Raw genomic sequence first — 23,345 nt, 5'->3', positions numbered from 1 at the left:
CTGTGATGGGAAAATTCTGAAAACCATAAGGTCTACATACAGGAAACATGCTGTCAACTACAGGGGTGTTGAGTGATCAGAAAAGCCTTCTTTGAGGAAATGAGGTTTGAGTAGACACAGGAAGAAATGAAAAGGAACCAGCCAGCCAAAGGGGATGGATGAGAAAAGGGGAAAGGGTGTTGGTGTTCCAGCCAGAGGGAACACTATATACAAAAGTTCTGCCGCCACAAGAATGCTGATGCCTCAAAGAGCTAAAGGGAAGCCTGCATGGTAGAAGGACAGAGTAGAGAGAAAGCAGCTGAAGGGAGAGGCAGGGCCAGGCCAAAAATCCTTAGAGTGGTCTGCAGAACCCTGTCTAACCAGCATACCCCCTCATCATCCCCACACCCACCACCTTACCTCTCTGATCCCCTCCTCTCTGGCTTAGCTCATTTTATTTCAGCCACATGCTGTTTCCAGAACACTCCAGGCACATCCCACCTCAGGGTCTTTGCGTCTGCCTGGAATGCTCTTTCCCCTGACGTCTGCATGGCTTGGCTTTGTCACATCCTTCAGGTCCTTGCTCCAATGTCATCTTCTCAGTGACACCAAATTAAATCCCCACCCCATATACACACACCCACAAACTCATATACTCCTGTAGCTCCCTCCCTTGCTTTTTTTTTCAGAGCCCATCTAACCATCTGACATACTAAATATTTAACTTATTTACTTTAGGAGGTCAGCTCCATAAGGACAGGGATTTTGTCCATTTTACTCCCTCCTACATCTGTGGTCATTGCCACTGTGTTTGGCACACAGTGGGGTTTCAATAAATATTTGTTGAAGGGGTGAATGAGCCATGGGGGGGGGGTCAAATTTGCATTCTGAACTTGTAAGTCACTTTGGGTGCCTTGTGCACATGAACCAGAAGGACCAAGACTGGCAGGCAGAGCCAGTCTGTGGCTAAGGCTAAGGCAGTGGAGGAAATTACATCATTAAATCCTCATGACAGTCCTATAAATCGCATCCTTTTATTTTCCCCATTTTACAGATGAAAAAGTAGGCTCAGAGAGGCATGGTGAGTTGCCCAAAGCCCATTTTATTCCAGGGTCCATGTGTCTATGTCTGTGTGCATGATAGTTTGTGGAGCTGATCACAGCAGAGAAGAGTGAGGCTCGAATCCTTTGTTTAGTTGGGATTAGAGAATGAGCTTTGTTGATACAACCACAAGGCTTGGCGAGAGAGCCAGAAATCAGGAGGCAGTGGGCTACCCAAGGCTTTGACTTCCTTCATAATTCTCTCTCTCTCTCTCTCTCTCTCTCTCATTCATTCATTCATTCATTCATCCTGTATTACCTGAGCCCTGTGCACATCCTGAGCTGGGGAGCCAAAGGCACCCAGGGGTCACCAAGACAGCCTCAGCCCTGATGTTCCTTGCAGTATGACGTCCAAGGAGAATAAAATGGGGAGAACCTGCACAACGTGACCTCAGATAGTTGGGAGTAAATCATGGTGTTGCCATCCCACTGTTCGCACTCGCCATGCAGCAGCTAGCCCCACTTTGCTGCTTAGTCCTCTGCTTTCTATTTGTCTCCAGTGGTGTCCTGTGCCTACAGGGCCATCACCCCTATCTTACCCTGCCTCGCAGGTCTCAGAGACATCCCCTCCTCCAGGAAGCCCTCCCTGACCACCCCTCGACTGGGTCAGGCACCTTCTCTAAGATCCCCCATCCCATCCATGCTTACCTTGTTCAAGCGAGTGGGGGAAAGGAGGAAGGACATCTTAAAACCCAGAATATAATAAAATGAAGTTGAGTATGGGCTGATGTGAGTCAGGCATCATAGCAAGCATGCTGCTACTTCCCTGACGTCCTTCCTCACTGTCCCCCTGCTCCCAAGTCACTCCTCCTAGCCACACTTGGCTTCTTGGCTCTTCCACGCGGGCCCCAGACCTGCAGGATCCAGCTCACTGGTACAACAAATTAACCCCAAATGTAATGGTCGAGAACAACAGCATTTATTATCTCACAGTTTCTGTAGGTCAGGACTCTGTGCAGCTGCAGACATCCCTGTTCCCTCTGGGAAACGATCCGATGCTAGGCTCACCAGGTGGTTGCTGGCAAAATTCATTTCCTGGCTGGCTGTTGGCCAGGACCACCTGTAGATCCCTGCCATGTGGGCACCTCTCAAGGCAGCCGGCTTCATCCAATGGAGAAGCAAGAGAAGCCCAAGAGAGACAGACGCAAAGAAGATAGAAGTCACCGTCTTTTCCAATCTGATGTCGGAAGTGACAGCCCGTCACTTTTGCAGTATTCCGTTTCTTAGAACACATCCAAGGGCACGTGGGTGGCTCAGCGGGGTGACTGTCTGACTCTTGGTTTCAACTTGGGTCCTGAGCTCAGGATCTCAGGGTCATGGGATGGAGCTAGGCATGGAGTCTGCTTGAGATTCTCTCTCTGCCCCTCTCCCCACATGTGCTCTTTCTCGAAATAAAATTTTAAAATCTTAAAAAAACAAAACCTACCAAGAATACATCCCTACAGCCAGCCATGGTCAAGGGGAGAGTAACCTTGAGGTTACTCAAGGGCATGAACAGCATGGTCACTGGTCCCTCCATCTGGAAGGCTTTTCCCCTAGATCTCTGTGGCTTCTTCCCTCACCTCCCTCAAGCCTTCTGTAAAGTTCCATTCTTCAGCAAGACCTTTCTGATTGTTCTATTTAAATTGCATCACTCCCTGGGCAGGCTGAATAGTGGACCCCAGAGATCTCCAGGCCCCAATCTCTGGAACATCCCTTTATATGGCAAGAGAGACTTTGCAGGTGTGACAAAGTTAAGGCGCTTGAGATATCCAGGCATGCCTAAGTGTAATCACTGATGCCTTTATAAGGAGGGAGATCACAGCGAACAGAGACAGAGGCAACGTAACAGGATCAAGATGCTAAACTGTAGTGTCTCAAGACAGAGGAAGGGGGTGGAGCCAAAGAATACAAGGAACACAGCTCTAGAAACTGAAAAAGGTGAGGAAACGGATTCTCCTGCAGAGCCTCGGGGAGCACAGCCCTGCTAACACCTGGATTTCAGCTGGTGAAACTGATTTTGGACTTCTGACCTTCAGAACTGTACAAAAATAAATGTGTTGTTTTAAGCCACTGAGTGTGGAGTCATTTGTTACAACAGCCACAGGAATTGAGTATTTGTCCCAATCAGGGGCAAGAATATATCTGCTTCACCTAACTCGGTTTTTCCCCCAATAGCGAGCAGTATCTGAGATGCTATTTTAGGCTTATTGTTCTATTTATTGTCTGATTCTTCCACTTGAATGGAATGGCTCTAATGCCATGGTCATTTTATAACTGTTTAATTTTAGGGACAATTTCAAATGGGCACAAAAGTTGAGAGAACCGTATGAAGACCCACATCCCCCAAACTTCATTAAATGTCAAACGAGGACTGATCCTGCTTCAGTCACACCCAAACCAGTCAACTATTTTGAAGCAAATCCCAGGCACCCTCTCATTTTATGATAGGTATTTCAGAATGAATCTCTAAAAGTAAAGACTCCATAAAAGCATAACCACTCTATCCTTAGCACACTTCCAACAAAAGTAGTAATCACTGATTAATTTCAAAGGTCCAGACAGGGTTTGAATCCGAGGGCAGGGATTCCCAACTCCTCGTCTACGTCTTCTCTTTTGCTGCCTTATGTGGGCAAAAACAGGATTAAGTTCAAGGATCCTGAGATGGGAAGATCATCCTGGATTATCTTGGTGGGACCCAGAGAAAGGAAAGGAGAAGAAATCAGCACAGAAATTTACAAGAAAATTTCCTGGAAGCTAAGGCTATGAATTGCCAGATAGAAAGGACAGACTTAAGGTCAGAATGATTAATGAATAAAGACTACAGTAAGGCATATGAATGAATTTTCAGAACCAGAGAAAGAGGGAAGATTCTAAAAGCTTCCAGGAAAAAAAGCAAAAAAGCAAAAAAAAAAAAAAAAAGTTAAGAGGCAGCTGGGTGGCTTGCTTAAGTGTCTGACTCTTGGTATTAGCCCAGGTTGTAAGAGCGAGACCTGCACCAGGTTCCATGCTGGGTATGGAATCTGCTTGAGATTCTCCCTCCCCCTCTGACCCTCCTCCCCAACCCACTATCAGGGGAGGTCTCTCTTAAAAAAAAAAAAAGAAAAGAAAAGAAAAGAAAAGAAAAGAAAAAATTCAAATACGAGTTCAAAGGAAAGGAAAGGGAGGATGGATACAAATCTAAGGGGGGAAAAACAGCTTTCCCTTGTTCTCCAAATTTGTATTCCAAGTCACAGTACAAACAGATTTGAATGAAAGAGGAGACACCTATCTCCAAGCTAGAATTTTATACCCAGCCCAAGCTATAAAAAAGTGGGAGGGTAGAATGAAGCTGTATTTAGTTTTTAAGAACCCAAAAATATCAACCTCTTCTTCACCTTTTTGAGAGAACAACTAGAAGATGTGCTCCACCAAATGAAGAGTCAATCAAGTGAGACAAAGATATGGGACCCAGGAAACAGGGCCCAACTCAGGGATGTCCCAGCAGAGCTTAGCACAGGCCTAGAGAGCAGCAAGTTCAGCTGAAAGCAAGAGAGAGAATTTCAGGAGAGAGGGGAAAAAAAAGTCCTGAGTGAACTGATAGGAGTATGGACAATCCCACAGACCATTTGAAAAACGTTAAATATAATTGCATATAAAATTAAGCATGTGACAAAGGTAATCATTAATTCTCAAAAATGTTAAAGTTTATATGAGGAGAAAAATGCTAGTATATTACATGGCTTTGCTGAGAAAACATTTACATATTACATGGTAAAAACTATGATTGATATAAAAATTATGACATGATTTCACTGGAAAAGAGAAAGTGGCATCAGCATGAATGCAAGCCTTCCCCGTAACAGGAAGTCTGGTAGAGAATGTCTAAAATTGGCTATCGAGAAATAGCAGTATCTGCATATTTAGAAACATAGGAGAAAATACTAGAAGAAACAGATAACGCCGTTGAAAGGGGTCTCTAGAGAGCAGAAGGAAGTGGAGAGAGATGGCGCAGAGGACTGCTTTTTTCTCATAAATGTTTTAGTATAGGGTTTTCTTTTTCTTTTTTTTTCAGTAGTCTCTACACCCAAAGTAGGAATCAAACTCATGACCCCACTTTTGACTGAGCCAGCCTGGTGCCCTGGTACTATTTGGTTTTTAAGGTATATTCACAGGGGCACCTGGGTGGCTCAGTTGGTAAAGCATCTGCCTTTGGCTCTGGTCCTGATTCAGGGTCCTAGGATGGAGTCCTGCGGTGGACTCCCTGCTCAGCGGGAAGTCTGCCTCTCCCTCTCCCACTCCCTCTGCTCCTTCTGTCTCTCTCACTCACTCTCTGTCTCAAATGAATGAACTAAATCTTTAAAAATAATAATAAAATAAAATATATTCATGAAAACTAATCAACAGTGATAGAAATCACAACTGTGGTTGACTGGGAAGAGGCTTCCATATACTGGAAATGTTGTGTTTCAGCTCTACCCAGTAGAACTTTCTGAGATGATGAAAATGTTCTCTATCTGCACTGCCCCAAATGGTAGCCACTGGCCACACATGGCAACTGAACACTAGAAAAGTGACTGAGAGGGGCACCTGGGTGGCTCAGTGGGTTGGGCCTCTGCCTTTGGCCCGGGTCATGATCCCGGAGTCCTGGGATCCAGCCCTGAGTTGGGGAGCCTGATTTCCTTCCTCTCTCTCTGCCTGCCTCTCTGCCTACTTATGATCTCTGTCTGTCAAATAAACAAAATCTTAAAAAAAAAAAAAAAGAAAAGTGACTAAGAAATGATCCTGAATTTTTATTTAATTTTAATTAATTGAAATTAAACAGCCACGTGAGGTTGGTGGCTATATGTACTGGACATCTCAGACAACAACAATGCTGTTGCCTTAGGATTTGTCAAGAAATACACAGAGGAGACATATGCCTGTGCTTTACCCAAAATCAGTTTACACAGTAAAGAAGTGAGGCAGGAGCAAGGAAAGTCCCTCTTCAGGGTCATACCCTCAACAAGGCCACATGGATTACGGGAAGATAAAGCCCTGTCGAAGATGGTCTCCCAAACCATAATTTCAACACACTCAAGGGAACAATCCACCATGAGCGAGAACCAGCAGACACAGCAGATGATGGAAGTAGATGGCTCCATACTTCAGATGGTAGAATTATCATACATATACTATAAAATAAGCTTAAAATGTTTAAAGACATAAAGAATCCAAAATATGAAAAAAGATTGAGACACTACAAAAAAAAAAAAAAACACACACCAAAAATCCTCCCTCTCCCTCGCCAAAAAAACCCACAAAAAAACATATGTGTTTGGACGAGGAAGGACTAGATTTTCAGGACAGAAATCCCTTAGAAAGGGGCTTCCTTAAAACTGGTTTGTCAAACATGGTAAGGGTGATGAGCACTTATTAGGTCAGAAGGAGATCTAAAGAGAGGGAAGTCCATTTCTGTGCAAACTACCTTTATTTATAAGGAAAAATGTCCCTATTTGGTTATAAAACCGGCACTGAGTGAAGGCACTTGAGTGGGGAGAGCTGGGGACCAATGTGTCTCGCCCAGCCCTGGAGAGATGAGGGCAGAGGTGACTCCCGGGGAAATCCGGTGGAAGTGACACACCTAGGCTCTCCTAGGATGATATGTTGGCTTGTTTGGAGGGGGTGGGAGGCGTTGGCAGCAGGAGCGAGAAGCACTTTGGACAGGATCTGATTTGGCAAATGGAGGAGGCTGGGGGAGGAGGGGAAGTCTCTTGCTTCCGATGGTTCCCAGCCCCAAGGTGATCTCCCGAGGCTAAGGCAGCTTCTAAACTTAAGGCTGAGGTTCTCCTTCTCCCCTGGGCTTCCGGGGAAGCAGAGAGCTGGAGGTGAAGACCCCACCCCTGTAGGGCTTGGGGCCCAAGGAGATGCAGCAGTTACTGAGGAGAGGTCTGGGGCAAAGGCAGGGCTGCTGGCTCCTGCCTCCCTTGGCAATGACCTTCTGTGCAGCTAGACCTTATTCCTCTGAGTCTTCACCCTGGGGAAGAGCTGAGGGAAGGCAGAATCTTTAGACACCAGGAATTCTCCCTCCTTCCAACTACCCCAAAATTTAATGGAGTCACTTAATCCATCCCCAAACAGATGGGCTGTCTCCATCTTCCCCTCCCTTCCTAATGGACTCCTTCCCCTTGGGGATTTGCTCCAGAATCCCCAAGGCCCCTGTCACCACCAAGCACCAGATGGAGCCTAGAGTTGATGAAATGTAATTTTCTGAGGCTTCCATTCTGCCATGAAACGAACACCTGTCTCTCCCTACCACAGTGGCTCTCTCCTTCAGACCTACCTCCACCCATCCCCAAATTACAAAAATTTTCTCTCCTAGGAATATAATGGGATCTTCTGGTCTCTTCCCTTAACCTAGTACAATCTCCCTCAATTCTCCCATCCTTTTAATAATGGAATCTTCCTCTCCCTCCTCCTTGCAGTGTAACAAAAGCTTCCCCCCCACTACACCAGTAATAAACAATTATTTTAACTTCCCCTCCTGTGCACCTAAAATGGGATTCTTCATGGCTTCCCTTGGCTAAAATACATTCTTCCTTGCCTCCCCAGTAATAAAATTAAGGATAATTAAAAAAAAAAATTGCACATGAACCAAATAACTAGTCAGGCAGTGAGTTCCCCACAAAGTATCACAGGGAAGGGGCACTTTCTCTCCCAACTATAAGGGGCGCTGTCCCTCACCTCCCTTGCGTTATTATAATTGGTTTTCCTCATTCCCCACGGACCCGGAATAGATTCTTCTGACCTACCTCGCCCCTTGTATAATGGACTGTCCCTCTTGCTCATTTTTTCCCCCAGAATTACCCTTTTCCCCAAATAGCCCCAGGATTCGGATACAATATCTCTTCTTTGTAGAAGAGATTTTTTTTTTCCTCACCCCAAAGTAGTTACGAGGTACGTAGCCCTCCTGCCCATGCAGCGCAGCCCACCACCAGTCGGTCTCCTCGGGTCCGTCCCTCCGCAGCACGGTGACCGACTCGCCCTCGCGGAAGGACAGCTCGTCTCCGAACTCTGCGCTGTAGTCCCAGAGGGCGTACACCGCTCCGTTGTGCATCAGGCCCATGCTCTGCTCCACATCTGAAACACGAACCCGCAGGGGCTGTGAGCACCTGGTGGGGATGGAGGGCTGGAGGCGTCAGAACACTCAGGGACACAAGACACGCTGAGGACAGGGACGGGCCCTGGGATGTGGCACCCCCCAACACACACATGCACAGCAAAGTCGGGTACCCCGTCTGGAGAGGGGCGCCTAAGCTGGAGTCAGCTGCCTGGAACTGGCAGTCTCTGACATTCGAGGGTATCAGGGTGCATCAAACTGGGGCCTCCAAGCCCCGAGGCAGGGTCAACGGTCCCCATCCCCTCTTGGACATCGTCAAGTCCCTGTGTCACTCCCAGAGGTGCGGTTGATGTATACCGCCCCCACCCCAACTGTACAGTTTCCATAATCTCAACGCCCCCTTGGATGGTTCAGCCCTTCCCCGCCTCGCACTAAGTGGTCCCACCTCCCCCTTCCCAGATGGTGAGTCCACACTGCTTTCCCCCTCCCCAAGTGGCAAAATCTCCAGAGTATGCAATAACGTCTCCAGAGGGTACAGCCCACCCTCTTCCCGGCCCCGTTAAGTGGTAAAATTTCCATCAAGAATTTAGCCCCCCCTTCCAAATGGTATAGTCCACGCTGCTCCCTCTTTCTAGTGGTTCAGTCCACTGGGTTCGGGTTCTGTCTCCCTTCCCTGCCAGGTCTTGTGTCCAATCTCTACTTGACCCTCATAGTACTCTCCACGTCCGAGACAGGCAAAACAGTCCAAGCGCCCCATCTCATAGGCTCCACCTCCTTGTACCATCGTGTAAGGGCGAATGCCCCACCCCGAAGCTTAGTCTATTTCATGCCCCCGGGGTGCAGTCCCCGGCTACCCGGGCTCACCCACAAGCCCCAAGGCTCTCATCCAGTTTCTGCCATTAGGTGGCTCACCTCTCAAAAACACTGTCCCACCCCCAGATCCTAGAGCCTGACTTCCTTCAGCTCTGAGATGTTCCTAATCCCGCCCTATGATACAATCTGCCCGCCCACGTCAGGTGTGTAATAGGGATGCTCTACACACTCCCTTGACCCAAGCTACCTACCTCCTCCTATCACCTGCTTGGGTGATCTGCCCTTCCCCACTAAGGGAAGCGTCACCTGTCAACGGTGTGGCCCTGTGTCTCCCACAGGTAGGTAGCACAGCCCACCTGCCCAGCCCTATGCCAGGTAAATGGTATTGTTGGAATGTCCAACCCCCTCATGTCCTCAGGTGAGAAAGCAGGTGAACAGTGCAATCTCCAAGACCCCCCTTCTTTCCATAGGTGTCTAGTTTGCATGGCACAGTGCCCACGTCCCCCAGCCCGTGAGGCTGGCAGTCTGCTCACCCCACACACCCTGTGCGCACCTGCCAGGTGGGAGGACCAATCCAGCTCTCCCGCAGGTGGCCCATCCCACCACCCTTCCTTTGTGATCCTGCTACCTGGCTGGTACAGTCCCCACATCTTCTCTCCCACGACCAGCAATCTTGCCCCTTCCCCCTCCGCAGTGACCAGCTGGGTTGCCTGGGTCCCCACCACCTCCTTCCCTCCTCCAGAGGCAAGCCTCGCACCTGCCAGGTAAGTGGCGCAGTCAGCGTAACCCTCGCGGTAGGGGTCGCACTTCTCGATGGCGGTGGCTCCGTCACTGAGCGTGGTGGCGAAGATGGCTGCGCCGTGCTGCACCAGCGCTGTGCAGATGGCCGTGTCGTTGCACGATGCTGCGCAGTGTAATGGTGTCCTAGGCGTGGAGGCGTGCGTGAGCCGCCGCGCATTTGCCCGCGTGTGCCCGGGCCAGCAGCGTGGTCCCGCCCCGCACCCACGCAGCGCCCGCCCCATAAGAGTCAGGGTCAGGGCTCACCAGCCGTGGCTGTCTGGGGAGTTGACGTTGGCACCGGCCGCGATGAGGAAGTCCACGATGGGGTAGTTGGCGCCGCAGATGGCGTTGTGCAGGGCGGTGATGCCCTCCTCATTGGGCTGGCTCGGGTCATTCATCTGGGCGGGCGGGGGACACAGAGGCGGAGGCTCAGTCCCCAGTACCATCCCCCGAACACTGCTTCCACCCCGCCTCCCTTGCGCTCGGGCAGCACTCACCTCCTTCACCGCCTGCTGCACCACGTCCAGCTCCCCGGTCAGCGCTGCGTCCAGCAGGAGCACAAGCGGGTTGAGGCGCGCGCGGCGAACCTTGCGGGGGGAGCCGGCCTTCCGCAGCACCGAGCGCATCTCCTGGGGAAACGGGTAGGGGCGGTGGCTCTGGTGACTTGGGGGGGGGGATTATTAATATACCCATTACTTGGGAAAACAGAGGTTCAGGAACCCGGCAGCAGCCGCCCCAGGTCATCCAACTAGACGGAGATGGGGCTGGGACTGGAAGGCGGGGAGGTACAGAGCCCACCCGCCATGGGGAAAGGGATGCCTTAGTTCTATAGCCTTTGATTCCCTACAATAGTCAGGGAATCTGGATCTTGGCCCCTGAGACCCGAAAGGAAGCTGGCAGACCACCAAGTTGATGACTGTAGAAACCAGGTAGGTTTTCAACCTGTCCTCAGTCTTAGTGCTTTTATAAAAGATAAATGCTATGAAACCCACATAACAAACTGTTGTCCAGTGTAATTCCAGATGTTCGGAATGAAAATATTTAGCCTCAGGGCGCCTGGGTGGCTCAGTGGGTTAAGCCTCTGCCTTCGGCTCAGGTCATGATCCCAGGGTGCTGGGATCGAGCCCCACATTGGGCTCTCTGCTCAGCGGGGAGCCTGCTTCCTCCTCTCTCTCTGCCTGCCTCTCTGCCTACTTGTGATCTCTCTCTCTGTCCAATAAATAAATAAAATCTTTTAAAGAAATATTTAGCCTCTTATTCCTTGTGCTTTCTTATTTTTGATGTCCACAGGCCCTCCTACAAGGTTCATTTATTGGGAGCATGTAGCATTTTGTGATTCTGGTCTTTGATGTCGATGATTTCAAGATCCCGGAATTTGGAGATCCCAAGAGCCACGGATTTCAAAATTCTCTGAAGTTCAGCTGTTTCAAATGTTGTAAGTCCAGGAATGCTAACTTACACCATGTCCGACTGCTGAAGACCCAAGTTGTTGCATTCCCAAGATTCTATGGGAACTTTAATATTTTATGGTTAGAATTTCCTTCCAACAGATTGGAAGGAGATACTTAGAATGTTAATCACAGTTCTGAGTGCTGTGATTTTTGGCCTCTTTATTCTTTTTTTCTATTTCCTCCTACTTACTACGGTGTTTGTGTATTTACTTTTCTAGTGGAAAATGTTCCTTTACAATATAATTCTGGGGGTACACAGCTGGCTCGGTTGGTATAGCTGAGATTTTTGATCTTTGGGCTGTGACTTCAAGCCCCATGATGGGTGTAGAGATATCTTTTGAAAAATACTCTTTGGGGATGCCTGGGTGGCTCAGTTGGTCAAGTGTCTGCCTTCGGCTCAGGTCATGATCTCAGCCTGAGCCTTTGGCTCAGGTCCTGGGATCGAGTCCTACATAAGGCTCCCTGCTCAGCAGGGAGTTTGCTTCTCCTTCTCCCTCTGCTCCCCATACTCTATCGCAAATAAATAAAGTTTTTTGAAAAATACTCTTTTAAAAATAATAAAATAAAACAGAATTCTGTATTTCAACATATTAGTGCACTAATCTGTGATTTCCTGACTCAAATGAGAAGAGCCTTTAATTTTCAGTTTGGTGACTTCACGAATCAGTTAATAACCAGGGCCAGTGTTACTGAATTCTAATTTCTAAGATCCTGTTATTTGAAACTTCGGCACTCTAGGATTCTGAAGGTTCACTGTTCTGAGACTGAGAACAGGATTTAATTCTTGAATTCTGTGAATTTTCGAGTTTCTTTATGACTAGGACTTTGTGATCCCATAAGGTGTTTTCATTCTTCCATTCTTGATCTCAAGATCCTGGATCTCAACCTTTTCTGGCTTGGGAATAGGCATTTTGGGGTGTCAACCGAGCCCCTGCTTCTTTTCTCGGAATTGCTCCCCTCACTCTGTCCATCCACACTGAGAGAACAGGACTGTTCCATACACGCCACCCACACCCCGGCCAACATGCAGGGACTGGAGCAAGTTTTGAAGGCCACCATCCCCTGGTCAAATGCTAACAATAAGAATAGTGATTAACAGTTAAGAGCCAGGCACTATTCTAAGCGCTATATTCATATATTTAATGCTCCAAGCAACTCTATGGTTTCTCTTATCCCCATTTTACAGATGAAGACACTGAGGCCCAGAGAGGCTAAGCATCTTGCACAAGGTTGCACAGCTGATAAGCGGCATGGAGCCGGGATTTGAACGGGCAGCCTAGCTCTGCAGTTGATGCCCTTAATCACCACACCCACAGCCTCGGATACCGGGGACTTAATCTCGCAATTCTGAATGAAAGCGCCTCTGAGAAGCATCAGAGGACACCATGCACCGGAAGCGAGAGGCCGTTCTGAGCCGCCATTTCTAGCCATGGCACAGGCGTGCTGAGGTCTGAGAGGAGAGGTCAATTCCCAGAGAAGGCAGACACGAGAGATCATGCAGCATGGTGACTACCTTGCTTCAGGCAGGCTTTTCAGGTCCTGGAATAAACCCACTGACACACTCATTTCCAGGTGGTAAGATTCCAAGATTCCTGAAGAGATGCCCCTGGGGTGGCGGTGTTGGGGGGGGAAGCAGGTGATTGGAGAGGAGCAGAGAAAGTCTCTGGGTGGCCGAGACTTGTGAATGCCTCTCCCAAGACATTCTCCCTGTCTTCAGAACACAAGTGACTCCTAGATTAAAGACTAAATTTCCCGGCCTCCCTTGCAGCCGCTGGGTCCCTGGCCCATTGGAAGAGGCAGATGTGAGGCATGCCATTTCCAGGTTCTGTCCTAAAAGGGAAGGGGCACGTCCAGGTGCTAATAGATCCCCGTGTCCTCCTGTATTACTTACCATGCTCTGCAGCTGCTCTGGTGGGCTGACCTGAGGCAGGGCCGGGGGTGGGATGGGCGCTGGTGGGGCAGGAGCAGGGGGCCCTGCCCTCGCTTCGGATCCCTCACTGATGGAGGACAGTTCGGGTTCAGGACCCCCAGGCCCGCCATGCCGATGGAAGAGGCGGCTGATGAGCTGCTGGTACTGCTTCTTGTGGGTGGGGGGCAGGGCTACAGCGGGGCTCTGCTCCATGGAGCCCCTGCGTTTGAGGGGGCGCGGTATCTCTGCCAGCACCCGTGCCACCTCCTCCAGCTCCGGCACTGACTGCGCCTCAGGGGGCAGGGCTGGCTGCAGCCTCGTGGGGCTGAGGGGCCGAGTTACAGCGCCTTCATCTGCATCACCGCCCTCCAGCACTGGTGCCAGCAGCCCCTCCAGCTCGGGCTCGGGCTCCAGCTCCGGGGGAGGTTTGGGGGGGCCTAGAGGGAACAAGAAGCCCATCAGTGAATGGGTGTCTGGGAGAATCCCATGACTCCCCTCTCCAAGTCCACAACTTCCAGGACCCGCAGCCAGCATCCGATTTGCTGTGTGACCTCAGGGCAGTTCCTTGATCTCTCTGGGCTACATACCATGGGCTGTGAATAATATATGATTGTGTGCTTGTCTTACTGAATTCTCACCACGACCTTGTGAGGTAGAACCTGCTATCATTTCCTTATTACAGGGAGGGAAGCTGAGCATCACGGAGCGCAAGTCAATTGCCCAAAGCCACTTAGCTGCAACTGGTCCCTCTGACTTCGGAATCTTGTGCTAATACCATCACCATGGCCTTGACTTGCTGAGATCCTAAGAACTTCCTCACCTACCCTTTGAGGCAGAATACTCATTCTGGGACTAGAATCCTGGTGCCTGATAATGTCCTTCACAATTCGCAGATGACAAAGCAGAAGTTCAGACAGGTTAGCTAGTTTATCCTGACTCATATAGCAAGTCAGCAGGGGAGAGGGGCTCAAAACCCATTTGACTTTAACTCTAGGCCCTGGGCTGGTCTCACAGACACAAACATATTAATGATTATTATAACTAATATAATAGCTATTGAAATCTTCCCACATCAGGCTCTATTTTAATGACTTTGTATAGATTAAATAATCTAATACCATAATAAGATGGGCTCTATCACCTTCTACACTCAAAGAAACTGAGGTCCAGAGAGATTAAGTGACTTAACACAGCACGGAGCCAGGCAGTCTAATTCCCAGGGTCCATGCTTAACCACGGTGCTCCCTCTAGCTCCTGAACGAATTCCCAACCTCCTCCTCTAGCCTCACTCTGTGCGGGGACAGTGTCTGGAAATGGGTGTCTGGCTGTGATGGCTCCCTAAGCTGTTCTGGTCCCCAGCCATTTGTCCTCCCTTTAACCAGCCTTCTGGGTCCCCCACTGCTGACTCACCTTCGCTCACAGAGGGCCAAGTCTGTTGGGGAGGTTGCGGGGCTGGGACAGGGGGTTGAGGCTGGGGTTGGGGTTGGGGCTGGGGAGGGGGTGGAGGCTGGGGCTGAGGCGGTGGCTGGGGCTGAGGAGGTGCCTGGGGCTGAGGGGGTGCCTGGGGCTGTGGAGGCAGCTTAGGTGGTGCTCGGGAGAAGATGGGGGAACCAGGGAGCATGGCCCTGCTGGCCCCATGCTCCCAGAAGGCATTCTGCAGCCTGAATATCATGCTGAGAGGGATGGGGCGCTGGCGTGGGGCTCCGCGGGGCTGGGGGCTGGAAGGGGGCATGGGGATGCGGCTGACAGGCTGCCAGCTGCGGGGCAAAGTGCCTGACGGCGCCGGGGAGCCCAGCGATCTGCGGTAGCTGCCCACATCAGAACGCCGGTCGTTGGCCAGAGGGGAGACCTTGTAATTGCGGGGCAGAGTGGCGCTGGTGAGGTTGTCCTGGGGAGAAGGAGAGAAGGAGGAAAGAAGGGGCTAGGTTGGGAAGAAGTTAGGGGGAGGGAATGATAAAGGAGGAGGGGGAAGGAGGTAAGGACAAAAGGTCAAGAAGGGAGAGAAGGTGAGGGACGCCAGAGGGAGTGAGGGAAAGGGGATTTAGGGATGGGGGGATGGAAATCCAGGATAAAGAAGGAAGAGCCTGGGGTGGAGGGCAGGGAGACTGGGGGTGCAGCCGGGAATGGGAGGTAGTCCTGACTGCACTTCCGGCCCCTGCCCCCCAGCCCCGCCCTCCGCAGGCCCCCCTCACCTTGCTGGTGGCCCCCAGCCCATCCAGGCTGCTCTCTCTCCAGGGTAACAGCTGCAGGCCAGGCGAAGCGGGCCGTGAGAAGATGTCCAAGCCTGCAAGGCGCGAATCATTAGGGTCTGGGGGCTGCCTCTCCGGGCTCCCCGCCTCCTCTGGTCTCCCACCACTCACGTTCATAGCTGGCGGTCTGCGAAGACTTCTTCTCATACGCCACGTCTAGGTCAGACTCATTCCAGGCTTTGGGGGGCCGCCGGCGCAGCGTTAAGTCGTCTAGGGAGAGGTGGCGGATCGGGATATACCAGGAGGCCGGTCCCATGCCAGCATCCCTCTCACCCCACAAACGAGGCCCGCTCGTTCACCTTGAGCGCGCAGAGGTGGAGCGAAAGCGCTACCGCCCGCGCCCAGTAGGGGGCTCCCAAAGGCCACGGACGCATCGTAGGCTGAGGTCTGGGGGCGTGGCGAGGGCCCGCGCTCCGGAAAAAAGGCCTGGGGTCCCTCCGCCAGGGGGCTGCCCCGCGGGGAACCTGCGCGGCCCAGGAAGTCAAAGGGCGTAGGGGGGCCCTGCTGCCGGAGCGGGCCGGATCCCGGCCGCGGGGAGGGCGCACGGCCGAGGGAGCTGCCTGTGCCATCGAAGGCGCGGGGCCGGGGCGAGGGCGCTCGGTCCAGGGTGCCGTAGGCATCTGGCTGCAGGTAGAGCGGGGTGCGCGGTGATGAGGGCCGGCCTTTAGGGGACAGCGGGCTGTAGGGGTGCAGAGCCGGGGCACTCTCGGAGCGTCCGAATGGGGTGTCTGCACCGTCGGTGGCCGCCTTCCGGGGAGACCCGCGGCTGCTGAAGGACTCGGGGACCGGGCTGGAGCTGTACCGGGATGGCTGTGCGGAAGCCAGGACATTGAGGGGCCAAAGGAGATATTAATGTAGGGGTTAGTAGGAGACCAAAAGAAGTCATCGGAAATTAACCTAGGTGAGTTGGAGCAGGGCTGGAGAGTGAGGCACAGGGAGTCCTGGTGAGAGGTACTGGCGAGACAGCCCTGAAATAAGGACTGAGGCTAGCCCACATGGTGCCCTTCTGCCTCTAAGAAAAAGACGCTTTTCCCCGAGGGTCCTGTTAGAAGTCCATTCATACTGGTCCCCTTTTACAAGTGCCCTCAAATAGCCCACAGCCTGTACAACCCGATGGGACAGAACCTTAGGCAGAAAAAGGCTGGCTTTGGGGGCCAAGGTGGAGACCGAGGCGAGTAGGCTCACCCTAGGCGGGGCTCCAGCCTGCGAGCCGGGAGGCGTGGGTGAGTCTGACCACAGAGACTCCAGCTGTTTGGTGAGCTCGTCCACCTTGGCCGCCGCCGTGTCCAGCTCCATCTGCTTCAGGTCCATGTGCTTCATGGCCAGAGCTGGGCAGGTGGGAGTAGCGGTCAGGACCCGGACCTCTCCGGGCAGCGCCCCGCCTCTACCCTTGAGGGCCCCTTCGGGGCAAGCCCCGCCCCCTACCCCAGCTCACACTGGAAGTTCAGGTCCAGAAGGTCCCTCGTGCTCTGGAATGCCTCGCTGTCCATGGTGCCAGCCAAACCGGGGCGCCTGCCGAGGTGTGTGTGTTGGGGGGAGGGGCGGGGGAAGGGAAGCCTTCTCAGATCCCGCCCGCAGGGAACCAGGGGTCCTAGAAAAGCCAGACAGAGCCTTTACGCTCCTAGGTCCTTCCACTGGAACCGCTATGCCCAGCCACTTCCCTGGCTGGGAAATGCCAACTCCTTCAAATTCCCGGATGGCTCTTGACAATTCCCTCTCTTTTACGTAGCTCCTTGTTCAACTTTCTAGGTCACTCCTAATAAGACTTGAATGACTCCTTCAACAATTAGCCACTCATTATCTACTGTGCGCCAGGCATGTGAGGGAACAAAGAATGCAAAAGTAACCATCAATTACCGAGTGCCTGCTAGGACTGGAAGACACAACACTAGATGCCAGGGATATATATATATTTTATGCTAGGGATCTTTTTATTTTTATTTTTTTAAAGATTTTTATTTACTCGAGAGAGAAAGCTCGAGCGCAAGCAGGGGGAGGGGCAGAGGGAAAAGGAGGCTGCCGAGGGGCGCCTGGGTGGCTCAGTGGGTTAAAGCCTCTGCCTTCGGCTGGGGTCATGATCCCAGGGTCCTGGGATCGAGCCCGGCATCGGGCTCTCTGCTCAGCAGGGAGCCTGCTTCCTACTCTCTCTGTCTGCCTCTCTGCCTACTTGTGATCTCTGTCTGTCGAATAAATGAATAAATAAAATCTTAAAAAAAAGAAAAAGAAAGAGAAAGAGAGCTGGAGTTTACTCCATGTAGGGGTAACTTCGTTTAAAAAAGAAAAGAAGAGCAGGGAGCCCGATGCAGGCTCGATCCCAGGACCCCTAGGATCATGACCTGAGTCAAAGGCAGCCGCTTTACTGACTGAGCCACCCAGGCGCCCCACTAGGGATTTTAAAAAAAATAATAATTGTGCTGTCTACCATGTATCTGTGAGAGTTGCTTGAGGGCATATAACAATAACAACTATTAACTGAAGGGCCACTACCTCCTAGAACTGTGCCAAGGGCTTGCACCCAATACCACATGCAATGGTCAAAATCACAGTAGCAGGCAAAAAAAGTGGGGCTCAGAACCCTCTGCTCAAGATCACCTTGCAAGGAGTTGGTGGTATTAGGTTTCACACCTGGATCTAACTTGTTAGTCTGGGGCATTGTGACCAGACTTGGCAGAGTCCCAGAGGACAGGGACCACTCAGCTTCCCCTCCCCAGAGTTGACCTTGCTCATGGAGACCCAGCATTCACAGGAAGAACAGGGAAGTGGCTGGGGGTGGCTGGGCTTCTGTGGTCACCAGCTCAGTGGGAAAGAGCTAGGCCACAAGGAACCAGTCAGGCCAGCACCATCTCCATCCCCATGGTAGCCACCACGCCCGCCAGCCCTGCCACCTCCCCGGGCTGCACCAACCCCTTAGGTTTGGAGGTACAGGCATGGGCGGTGGGGCAGGCTGGGGCATGCTGATTCTGGCCTCTGTCTGGGAAGCCTTGGCACAGAACCTGTTGGGGCTGGTGGTTCATTTGGGTGTGTTGGGAGCGTGTGACCTTGGGCAACAAGTCCCATCCACTCCTGAGGCCTCAGTTTCCCCAACAGTGAAAGGAGGAGGCAAAGGAGCTACTCTAAGAGGCCTCTTCAATGTCTCAGAGCCCTAGAAACTGTAAGGACCTTGAGGTTGTAATTAAAGCTCTACAGAGCCTAAAACTCTCAGCTTGGGAGTCTCTTGTCCAAACGTTCTTAGTCCGAGAGTCCATCTTTGGAACATTCTAGAATTCTCTAGTTTTGCTAGCTCAGGTTTCTCCATCTTCCCGCACCATGTTCTATCTATCCCAGGCTGCCCTAAAAGTCTAGCTGAATGCACGGTTAGGGGAGTGAGTAAGATCACAAGTAAAGAGCCAGACTTCTGGGGTTCAACTCCTGGGGAACCAATGACCCTGACAAAAATGCCTCCTGATCTGTACAACGAAGATATATAGCAATCCGTCGTAGAGGACTATAGTGAGGATCCAACTGGCCAGAAGGTGCAAGAGGAATGAGGCTCTGAGAACTCAGACCTCAGAAAGTAGAAACTACAGGAATCAGAACTCAGGGCTTTTAGAACCTCAGATACACAGGAAACACTCTGTGTCTGCTAAAATATAAAAACAAACAGTTCTATGCAGCCTCCAGTGCCAGCATTCTGGCAGCGAGATGTTCTTTCGGAGGATTTCAGGATTCCGGAATTTCTAAGACTCTCAGATCCCATGCTGACATCCTCTGGCTCTAAGGAAATGCCAAGGCTGGGCGTGGGGCCCTCCCAGCACTGGTGTGGGCAAACGGGCCGCCGGGGGCCACCAGGGGGCGCTCCGGGTCACGCGGACAGCGCCTGAGCTCAGACCCTGGGAATGCGCGGCGGGCCTGGGCAGGTGCCTCACCTCCTGCGGCAGGGGAGCGGGGGCCGGGCGGGGCGCGAGGGCGGTGCGCGCCGCTCCTCTGTTCCCAGGCCCCTGCCCTGCACTTCCAGCTCCCCGCTCCCCCTCCTGCGGGCTCTAGTCCACCCCTGGGTACCCTCTAATCCCAGGTCTCACTTGTCCCCTTCCCCTCCACCCCCTCTCTGTTCCCAGGGTCTCATGCACGGGGCCAGGCCAAGCAAGTTCTTCGGGGTTAAGGATCCCGGGGGAGCTTCCTGGAGGAATCATCATCCTCAGTGGGAACCGCGACAGAGTGCCAGGCTAGGCTGGGAATACTCTGGTTGGAAACCTACATTTCTGTCCAGACAGACAGACGCTGGAAGAGACCCCACCCTCTCCGGGACTTGGTGTTCCCCTTCTGTGGAACAGGCTAGGGCCTTCCCTTCTTGAAGTCTCTACCCTGGACTAGTTATATAGTTTCTCTGTGCCTCAGTTTCCTCGTGTGTATAATGGGGGAATTTATACCCTCTCCTCAAAAGGGTGTAAGGTTTGAGTGACCTAATTTTTGGACAGCGTTTAGAACAACGCAGGGCACCAAATAAAGTTCACACATAGAGGATTCTTAATCATGGAACTTCCTAGGGCTGTTCATTAAGATAACACAGGATCTAACACACAGTGAGGGGTCAAGACCCAGAGGAATTTCATTTTTTACACAAAAGAGGCCTTTTGACTCTTCCTGAGAGTCTAAAAGCCCTGGGTTTTGACCCCTGTAGTCTCAACTTCCTAAACCCTAAATTCTCCTTGTACATTAGTGAGTTCTGACTTGTGGTCACCCCCAAAAATGCAGGTGGAGGGGCATGGGATGCCCTGGAAGATTCCAGAGAGAAGGTGGCAAAAGCCCAGGGTGTGGGCTGTGCCTGCTGTCCAGCTTTAGTTTCCCCAGTGGAGTAGAGAGAAGTCATTGCCTGGGGTGGAGTCAGCAAACCACCTGCGGGCAGTGCCTGAGACCTCTGTAGACTGTGGGAACCACGCCATCCTACCTACCAGGGCTGAGCCTGGCGCGCTGTGAGCTCTGTCTTGGCAGCCACGGTTGGTTATTATTTTTAATTTCATCTCAGGCTATAACCGAATGCCCTTCAAGCCCAGACATTCGGAAGTTCTTCCCTCTCTCATCAGAACCCCCTGCCTCCCCCACCCCCTTGTTCAATCCCCTCACGTGACACGTAGGGGTGGAGAGGAGAGACAGACAGAGGGAGGTGCCCATGCCTGCCCTCCCCCAGCTTCAAGGACAGACACACACCTCCAGAATTAGCCTCTATCCCTCGCTTATCTCCCACACTACCTCAGGTCAGACAGATGGGGGTGGAGGTGACATTTCTCACCTCAGGGTCAGGGCAAGGAGCCCTAGGAGGAGGAAGGTTAGTCAGAAAATCTGGTGGGAATGGATGGAATCCCGTCCCCAAGGCAGCTGCAGAAGAAGTTATAAACTAAGCAGCTCTGCTATCTGAGACAGCAGCTCAGAAGGCACCACATAGTCCAATCAACTCTACCTGTGTGACCTCTTAGCCTCAGTTTACCACTGTCCTCTCAGTCTCATGCCTGTGTAGTGCCCAGCCATGCAAACTCCCGGAATTCAATCCCACCTTCTGGAATTCTACCCTGGGTTCTAGAACCCCCTCGGCAAACCCCAAGTATTTCCCACCTCCAAGGGGTAAGGGGAGGCTCCCGCCCCCACGAGGGGGCGCCCTGGGGTGGCGATCCCTCCTCTGGTTAGGCAGGTCTGACGCGCCGGTTAATGATATGTTGGGGATCTCGCAGCCGCACGCAGGTTGGAGAACTGCCCCGGTCCCCACCACTGGCCCCCACACCAGAGCCGGAAAGTGTAGGGAGCGCCGGAACCCAGCCTCCAGAGGGACCTCGGGGGCTTGTCCTGCTACATTTCAGGGCCCCGAGTTCCACTATCCCCATCCCACTCCGAATTCTGTCTCGAGACCTAGAGGTTCGGTGGAGAAAGCAGCTGGAGGGCGTCAGGGATGACCGCCCTTTCCAGAACCCCGTCAGTCCGACTCTTGTCATTTCTGCCCAGGACTCAGGGATCCAATACCCCAATTCTACTCAAAGCCTCAGACTTCTGAGAGTGCCCAATTCGTGGGACTCAGGGGTCCCAGCCAGCGTCTCCCCAGGACCATGGCGTTCGAGCCCTCCACCCCAAGAACTCAGGCATCAGAGTCCCCTTTCCTTTTGCCTAGTAAATAGGAGTTCTTTCCTTCGAAGGACCCTGGCATCTGCGCACCCCCAAATCCGCCCTGGGACTCGGCGTCCGAGTCCCCTCCCAGTCCTCCCAGATATACGGTGTCGGCCTCCTCCAGAGCCGCTGGACCCCAGTGGAGTGGAACTCACGGATCCGGGGCAAATCCTGGCACCGGGGGACTTCCTCCGGCTCCGGCTCCGGCTGCGGGGAGCGGAGAACGGGGCGGGGCAGGCGCCGGGAACAGGTTAGACGACGTGACTCCGGCTGTTGGGAGGCGGGTCCCAGAGGAGAGGGGGAGTAGGGGTCGCCTCGAGCACCTTGGGACTTGTAGTCCTGGAGGGGGGCAGTACGCAGCCTGAGACGTTCCCTTTGGGAATCAGTGAAAATCCATTTCACAGACAGAAAGGGCGAGGTCCGGAAGCCGAGGGCGACCTGACCACGCAGAATAGAATCGACTTTAACCACGCCGTGTCTGAGGGAGGCAGCCTCCTGAATCCCTGCCCCACCCCTCTAGGTTTGGGCTCCCCCTCGTACAAAGATTTGGACGCCACCAAAGGGGTAGAAGGTTAGAGGATGGGGGAGACTCATATGCCCCGTCCCTAAGGCGAGAAAAGAGCCTCGAAAAATCAGTAGCCCCTCGAGTCTCTGAGCCTCAATCTCCCCGTCGATAAAAAGGATGGGTTGGATCTTTACAGATTTTCCCAGCAACGGAGTCCAAAGTCGTAGGCTGGGACTACAATCCCCAGCAGCTTCCGCGATGGACGTCGGGCGACTCCCCTCCTCGCGTCCTCTGGGAATTGTAGTTTGGAGCCCTCAGGGGCGGCGCCCGGGTGTCGCCCACACTGATGAACCGCCTGGTGATCCCCGGCTGAGGGTACGCGTCCCCTTCCCCTGACCCTCCTTCCGTCCTGGGAAGCCGCTCACACCCCGAGAAAGGGAGACGCCCCAATTTTCGAATAGGATCCGAAATCACAGCAGAGGGGGCGGGAAGTGGCGCTGACACACCGGCCAGGAATGCAGTCGGGTCACCCTGTCTAGCCTCCGTCCCGCGGCTCCGCCCACCGTCCCAAGCGGTGCGGTCTCTGTGGAAAGGGGCGTGGACGCGACCCCCAAATCTGTGTCCACGTGCCGCTGTTTACACGCGCCTCCCCGCCCCCACCCCCGGCGAAGAAACGGCGCTAATCAAGCCTTCTATTCCCTCTCCCATCTTCCCAAAGTCTTCGGGAATGTCCCACACACACTAGACTAAGTCCTCGGTAACATCTATATGTCTCATTTGGTCCACGAAGCCCGCCCCCTAGCCCGCACCGCCCCACGCGTGTTTAGCTTAGGAGTCTAGAGGCCCCGCCCCGAGGCGCACAGGCTCCTCCCTCTACGTTTCCCGCTCCCTAGGAGTTCAGAAGCCCCGCCCCTAAGCTAGTACTTCACGCCCTCCGGAGGAATTATGCCGTTTCTCCATTTTCCCACTTGTCCCACCCAAGTTCCGAATTTCGCAGGCATCTGAACCTCCCAGGAAGGGGCTGTAAAACTAAAAGCACGGCCCTGCCAACCTAGACTCTTACCTGTCTCTTTCAGAATCTCACACCAATCGAGCTTCCTATCCCTTTAAGAATTAGGAGCTACCAACGGGCCGGCCCCTTTAAGACGACGTTGGAGCAAATAATATGAGAGATTGGGGGGAATACCCACCGGGACCCGGCGAGGCGCAAACACCCGCCAAGCAGCTAATCAGCTCCTTGGGGGAGAAAGTTTTCGGGGAAAGACGTCTTCCTCTGTTGTCTGCTGTGCACAAGCGGAAACTCCTCCCATTCTGCTCGTAGAGCGAGCGGGCCCCGAGCGATACCCCCGCGCTCCCGCACCGCATGGGCGCTC

The 23,345-nt window shown here is 52.7% G+C and overlaps 1 protein-coding gene and 1 long non-coding RNA gene across 2 annotated transcripts; one reads left to right on the top strand and one right to left on the bottom strand.

Annotated features, from left to right (window-relative positions):
• Nucleotides 1-5,468: 5,468 nt before the first annotated feature.
• Nucleotides 5,469-23,337, bottom strand: PPP1R13L (protein phosphatase 1 regulatory subunit 13 like). The gene is made up of 13 exons (XM_059383836.1): nucleotides 23,163-23,337; nucleotides 16,774-16,929; nucleotides 16,524-16,666; nucleotides 15,638-16,148; nucleotides 15,450-15,548; nucleotides 15,282-15,373; nucleotides 14,500-14,977; nucleotides 13,072-13,526; nucleotides 10,227-10,358; nucleotides 9,994-10,127; nucleotides 9,707-9,873; nucleotides 7,957-8,156; nucleotides 5,469-7,064 (listed from the first exon to the last, which is right to left on the bottom strand). Exons 1-13 carry the CDS (start codon nucleotides 23,335-23,337, stop codon nucleotides 7,026-7,028), a joined length of 2,781 nt encoding a protein of 926 aa, XP_059239819.1. The 3' UTR covers nucleotides 5,469-7,025.
• On the top strand, nucleotides 10,367-13,054 carry LOC132006141 (uncharacterized). The gene is made up of 3 exons (XR_009400993.1): nucleotides 10,367-10,658; nucleotides 11,020-11,164; nucleotides 12,367-13,054. It is a non-coding gene; the product is annotated as an uncharacterized LOC132006141 (long non-coding RNA).
• Nucleotides 23,338-23,345: the final 8 nt, after the last annotated feature.

Source organism: Mustela nigripes, chromosome 17 (genome assembly GCF_022355385.1).
Source record: "Mustela nigripes isolate SB6536 chromosome 17, MUSNIG.SB6536, whole genome shotgun sequence".
Lineage (NCBI taxonomy): Eukaryota > Metazoa > Chordata > Mammalia > Carnivora > Mustelidae > Mustela > Mustela nigripes.
Note: the sequence above shows the minus strand (reverse complement) of the source record. Positions and strands in the feature narration are given on the sequence as shown.